This window comes from Prosopis cineraria, unplaced genomic scaffold, assembly GCF_029017545.1.
Source record: "Prosopis cineraria cultivar Desert tree isolate PC_DT_omini unplaced genomic scaffold, ASM2901754v1 PC5, whole genome shotgun sequence".
In the NCBI taxonomy this organism is placed as follows: Eukaryota; Viridiplantae; Streptophyta; class Magnoliopsida; order Fabales; family Fabaceae; genus Prosopis; species Prosopis cineraria.
The window spans coordinates 35,778,165-35,784,778 of NW_026555336.1; the positions used below are offsets into that span (position 1 = coordinate 35,778,165).

Sequence of the window (6,614 nt, forward strand, 5' to 3'; positions counted from 1 at the left end):
AAAGAATAATAAAAATAATAAAATATGACTCGGATCAACCCATCAATCCATTGACTTAGCTAGATTTATTCGGGTTGAAACTAAGTCATACGTAACCGATCTCTTCAATCAATCAACTAGCTAAGTGACTAGTTCATTAGTTTGTAAGTCAACCTAATCAGATCAGTCCGGTTTTTACAAACAATGATGCATCGGTGGTTGGGTTACATATAATGTTTGTTGATATGATTTGAATGGCTAGATTCAAACATTGAATGATTAAACTGAAAGTAGTTTTTTGGAAAATATTTTTTTTTATTCGCACAAATTTAAATACAAGATCCCAGACTTAAACAGCAACAATCCCTTCCCCAGACATGTTTTATTTATGTAACGGCATTGTTGACACTATATTAGAAAGAAAGTTTGTTTCAGTAAAAAAGAGAAGAAGAATAAGTAGAAAGTTTGTTTTTCTATCAACATAACATTTCATTAAACGATATGCTCGAAACTAACGAAGACAACAACATTCCACTAAACCGTAAACATTATAGAACGAAATTAAATTACAGTACAAGATAAAAAGCTTAACGGAATAAAGAATAAGATAAGAGTAAGCATGTTAAAAAACTGTAAGAAACTACGTCTGTGGCAGAAAAAGCTGCGTTTATTGTTCTCCAAGGAAAAATGACAAACAAGGACCTCTTAATATTATAAGCAATCAATCACAACTATAAAATTATGAGATTAAATATTAGGACTCGGACATTTCTTTCTTTTTTTTTTGTAATTTTAAAAACAATACTTCAATTAAAATATCCATGCCTGATAACGAAGTTTGTGATTTAGGGAACCAAAAAAAAAATCAACTCAAATAAAGTGATTCATAATTCTAATAACTAAATTTAGTTTCGACCAAAAAAAAATTTAAGTTAATCAATTGTAAGTTAAAGAATAAAAAAAATTTATACTCAAATAAAATAATTTCATAATTTCCTTCAACTAAAGTTTTAATTAAATTAAAGTGATTTCAGTATTAATAAATTTTAAGTTAGTAGTTCAAATAGAAATATTTTAATTGAAGTGTTATTTTTTGATCGACAATTAAAGTATTATTTTTAAATTTTTAAAAAGGGACTATGGTTTTAAAATTTAATTTTATGGTCCTGATGAGTTATTTGCTATATTCAGATATCCTCATTTGTGATCCCTTTCATGTCTCGCATATTTTCTTCTTTAATATTTGAGTAGCGGATACAGAAAAAATTAATTATCAGAAAGCGTTGCGTTGATCAACGGTGATCATTGACCAAAAGGAGATGAACGGCATCCAACACTCCCACGTGCATACGTAAACAGGTTATCAAATTCAAAATCCGTTGTCGTTCTCGCTGTTGTTGAAACGTTGGTCCGAATTGAAGGAGGTAGGTACCGCATGTGTTCTGCGTATTCGTCTAATTCGCCTCTAGCCATCACCAAAATAAATTCTCGTTTCTGCGCTGAACCCAACCTACCCCTCTTTTAAAAAAAAAAAAAAAAAATCTTCGCCAAAAATCGAACTTTTTATCTATAAATACAGCCAGCAACCCGCGCATCGTCCTGTCGTTTGTTGGATCTATCCATTTGTCTACCCACCTTCTTCCCCTCTAACTTGTTTCTCTCTCCAAAGGTAATTGCATTCCCTTGCCAACCTACAGATCTCCGTTTCCACATTAGATTTTGTTGTGTTGCGCTTGAGCTGCTATTTATTCTGTTTTTCGTTTCTCTGCGCACAATCTGCTGAATTTTGAATCTCAGATTTTGATTGGATTTTTGAGGTTAATGGGTCTATTTTAGCTTCCTTTCCCGCTCTTGTTCTCACATTCGGTGATGGTAAGGTTGGATCCGATATTAATGAATTGATGATTACATTTTTTTTTTGGGTTGTATGAACATATTAGGAAGAAATGGCGCGCAAGAAGATCAGAGAGTACGACTCCAAGAGATTGTTAAGGGAGCACTATAAGAGACTCTCTGGCAAAGAGTTGCCTATCAAATCTGCACAAGTAAGTACTCTTGCCATGGGTGGTAGTTAAGTTCATTGCTTTGGATACTACAGTGTTGTGAATCTTGCACTCCTACTCTATTGGATTAAGATTATGATCAAATTACGTTTGTGATTGTTTGTTTCTGTTTCATGATGGTAACCAAAAATTATTTAGATTCTATACAAATTTGAGGTACCATGTAAGTTTGTCTTACATCAAGATAGCAATAGCAGTTCTTATATATCAAACTTCCTGCTAGTAGATGGATACATTATCCTGGATTTTTAAGCTTGCTGTGATTGAATTTTTATTGGTTTTTGGATGAATCAATTTGAAGTCTTCACATGGTTGTTATTATGGATGTACATATTAATTATAATTCTAAAATGGAACTTGTACGGATCATTTTGAATTTGTGGCAATTAAATTTCCTATAAAGTTCCCACCTAGTGAGATAAGGCTCATTGTTGTTTTTGATATTATTGGAGTCAACAAAGTTATTGGATGTCTTACTGTCAATGTGGTATCTTCTTTTCAAAGCTAAGTTTCTTCATGATGCTTATAACCGTGATAACTCCTATTTTGTTGAAACGATTACCTGTCTGGTCTTAAAGACGACCATCACTTGAATTTTGAATTTGAGTAATGAATCTACTCTACATTCTTTGCCAGGTTACACAGTCAACTGATTTCAATGAGCTTGTGGAGAAGGAACCTTGGCTTTCATCTTCCAAATTGGTTGTGAAACCTGACATGTTGTTTGGAAAGCGAGGGAAAAGTGGTTTGGTTGCCTTGAACCTGGATTTGGCACAAGTTGCTTCATTTGTGAAGGAGCGTCTAGGCAAAGAGGTGATTTTTAGCTTCTGCCCCTTCAATGTTTCTTACAGTTTTCCTTTTTTCCAGTACCATTACATGTTTTCTTTTGTTGCTTTTTAAACAGTTGATATTTTTCTCTAAAATGTATAGGTTGAGATGAGTGGATGCAAAGGACCCATAACTACTTTCATTGTTGAACCTTTCATCCCGCACAAGGAAGAGTTTACCTTAACATTGTCTCCAAGAGGCTTGGAAACAGTGTAAGCTTTTCAGAATGTGGAGGAATTGAAATTGAAGAAAACTGGGATAAGGTACTAAGGCGTGGATTTTATGCCCTTATAAACATACTTGTTGCAAGTTCAGCTCATTAACCTTCCCTTGTAACTTAAAAGTGGTTTTCCCTTATTTCAGGTTAAGACTATATTTGTTCCAACCGGAATTTCTCTTACTTCAGAAATTGTTGCCCCACTTGTGGCAACCCTTCCATTGGAGGTAAACTACTTCAGTCGCTTTTTTTTTTTTTGGGTTTATCACCATATTTCCGGATGTTTACCAACAGGACCATTCCGTTGATATCATACATGATTATTTTCATTGGCACTTTATCCCTGTTACTGATAAGAAATTTACTCCTGCATATACAGATCAAGGGAGAAATTGAGGAGTTTCTCAAGTTAGTTTTTGCTATATTTCTTGGTATGTTAATGAATTGTATATTTATGTGCCAGAAGATATGCGAGTTCAATAACTTCATTGACTGTGTACGCTCTTGTACCAGATTTGGATTTCACTTTCCTAGAAATGAACCCATTCACATTAGTTAATGGAAAGCCTTACCCATTGGATATGAGGGGTGAGCTAGATGACACTGCTGCTTTCAAGAACTTCAACAAGTGAGTTCCTTCCTTTCAATCAATATCTCCACTTGGTTTTAAATATGAATACTATCAACTCCAATCCATCTTGTAAACCAGAATAATATTTTGCTCAACTTCTTTACTGTTTTTTTTTTCCCAGATGGGGAGACCTTGAATTTCCATTGCCATTTGGAAGGATTATGAGCCCCACAGAGAGTTTCGTTCATGAATTAGATGAAAAGGTGAAGTAATGTAACTTGCACCTGTCTTTCTATCTTTATTTGATCGGTTTTAGCTTTGTCCATTAGAAGGCTACGTATATGTTTGTGTCTGGGTCTGGGTCTGGGTTTATTTCTTCTTAATACAAGTAACGAACTGGCTCCAAGAATGACGTGTTGCTATTTCTAAGCTCTGTTTCAGTTTTCCACCAACTAACCTGTCACTTTTAGGTCTATAGTAACTTTTGTCTGTGAAAAGTTCATGATTTTTGTTTGCATGTATAATTCTTGCAGACAAGTGCATCTTTGAAATTCACAGTGCTGAACCCAAAGGGCCGGATTTGGACAATGGTAGCAGGGGGAGGTGCTAGTGTGATTTATGCTGATACGGTGTGTTTTTCCCAGTTGACAACCTGACTAAAAAGTCAATACTCAATGTCTTCTTTGCTGATATCATTGACCCATTAATTTCTAATTTATTAAAAACATAATGATGAAATAGGTAGGAGACCTTGGCTATGCATCTGAGCTTGGAAATTATGCGGAATATAGTGGGGCACCAAAGGAAGAGGAAGTGTTACAGTATGCTAGAGTAGTAATTGATGTAAGTGACTCTTATCTCCCCTTATCCTCTTTTGAAACTAGCAACTACTTAATGCCCTGCTCTATTACCATCTCATTTTTTGTTTTCTTACAGTGTGCAACTGCAAATCCTGACGGCCAAAAAAGAGCCCTTGTGATTGGAGGGGGAATAGCTAACTTTACTGATGTTGCTGCTACATTTAGTGGCATAATTCGAGCATTGAAAGAGAAGGTAAGCTTATCATCAATTTTTATCGTGCTAATTTATGTCAATCACCACTTCATCTTTAAAAAACGTAAAAATTGTTTTAAGATAAAGAGAGAGTCAAAATTGAACTCTAAGCCCTTTTGTCATATGGTCAAATTGAGTCTCTGACATAAACTTGAGCTGTCAAAAGAAACCTCACAAATGATTCTATTGCAATCCTTAGCAATATGCTTGTGATAGAGATAATGGATTGTTTGCTATTGAAAACCAGGAAGCAAAGTTAAAAGCGGCAAGGATGCACATATATGTGAGGAGAGGAGGCCCCAACTACCAGAAGGGTCTTGCTAAAATGAGAGCACTTGGAGAGGAGATTGGAATCCCCATTGAGGTCGAAAAACAATTCCTTAGCCAATAGTATTCAGTACTTTTTCTGATCCTTAACAGAAAAAGTACGAGTCATGAGGAACCTTCTCTGATTTTTTTGAGGTCTCTTCACAGGTTTACGGACCAGAAGCAACAATGACCGGAATATGCAAAGAGGCAATCCAGTACATCACTGCCGCTGCTTGATCATCCTAAATTTCGATGAGTACCTTATTTTGTGTGTATTTTCATGGCAAGTCTGGAAATGATTGATGATTCTTGGTTTCTATTTGAATTCCTAGAACCCAGAAATTTAGTGAAGTAGAGCACAGGTTTATACGAATTCAGCCATTAAAAAATTGTGGCCGGAATGTTTCGTATCTTATTATGAAATGAATGAGAACTTCCTTGACAAAATAAAGAGTCCAGTGTCTTTTACCCAAAAAAGAGAGTCCAGTGTCATTCATTTATGTTGTGCAAGTCTGGTTGGATTCCCATGCGCCTCTTATTTCCTTTTTCTTTTTCACAGTAAGTTTATTTTCGAATCATAATGTGTTGTTGAATTAGTATGATGCACGATGAAACTTTCGACACATGAATTCCATTTGGAAAGGGAAATTTCAAAGGCGTAGTTCAATAGTTTATTTAACATACACACTCAAATATGTGGGAAACTTGGACAATGTTTGGTATATGGAAAAGTATTTTCTAGAAAGAAAATAGAAAATATACTTGGAAAGAAAATATAATTAGTGCATTTATCATTTCCTTTCTAAAAAGTATTTTTCTACCTAGATGACATTACAACACTATTTGGATAGCATGAACAGTAATAGCTGGGGTGGCATGTAATGTGATTACTATTGCTATTATTTTTTCAAAAACTTTTGACCCTGTTTCTAAACATTTGGATGGTCGACGTAGGTTTGGGGGTCTGGCATGGGATCTACAACTAGTTCCCTAAATAATTTTAGCATTTATTCATAAAAAGAAGTGAGTTTGTCTCACACACACTTTCTCTGTTTTTATATGTAAAAAAAAAAACTTGTATCACACATAATTTAAAAAAATTAATTAACTACAATAAATATATCTGAAATATAAAGAAATTAAATTAAAATGCCTTGTTTTAACTGTTTCCTGTAATGTAAACTATAAAGGATAATTTAAAAAATCTGTAATAAATACTTATTTAAATACTCTTTTGATCTTTATTATAGAACCTTTTTAACCATTTCACATTTTAAAAAAAATAATTTTTTGATATCATAAAGAAGGAAATATACTTCTATTTTTACACTTAACTTTTAATCATTATACAAGTACATTAAATACTCACATACTAATCAAGAGATAATAAAATTAAAAAAATTATTTAATTATTACAAAATGTTTTACATTTTAAATAAAAATTACTTTTAAAAGCTGTCATGCAAATAGAATCGGAGGGCATATGTGATTTTACTTATAAAAAAAATCAAATGTGAAAGCTTATCTAAACAAATAAAAAGGGAGAGAGTATGTGTGTGTGTGAAGAGGGGGAAGTTAGCACTCCTTTTTGATT

At 33.7% G+C, this 6,614-nt stretch overlaps 1 protein-coding gene across 1 annotated transcript; it reads left to right on the forward strand.

Moving 5' to 3' along the window:
* Positions 1 to 1,488: 1,488 nt before the first annotated feature.
* On the forward strand, positions 1,489 to 5,471 carry LOC129310374 (ATP-citrate synthase alpha chain protein 1-like). The gene is given in 14 exon segments (XM_054952195.1): positions 1,489 to 1,648; positions 1,924 to 2,024; positions 2,679 to 2,855; positions 2,973 to 3,042; positions 3,045 to 3,133; positions 3,234 to 3,314; positions 3,467 to 3,518; positions 3,601 to 3,715; positions 3,840 to 3,921; positions 4,192 to 4,287; positions 4,400 to 4,501; positions 4,595 to 4,711; positions 4,959 to 5,075; positions 5,186 to 5,471. Coding segments are annotated over 13 exon segments (1,269 nt in total). The 5' UTR covers positions 1,489 to 1,648; positions 1,924 to 1,925; the 3' UTR covers positions 5,258 to 5,471.
* Positions 5,472 to 6,614: the final 1,143 nt, after the last annotated feature.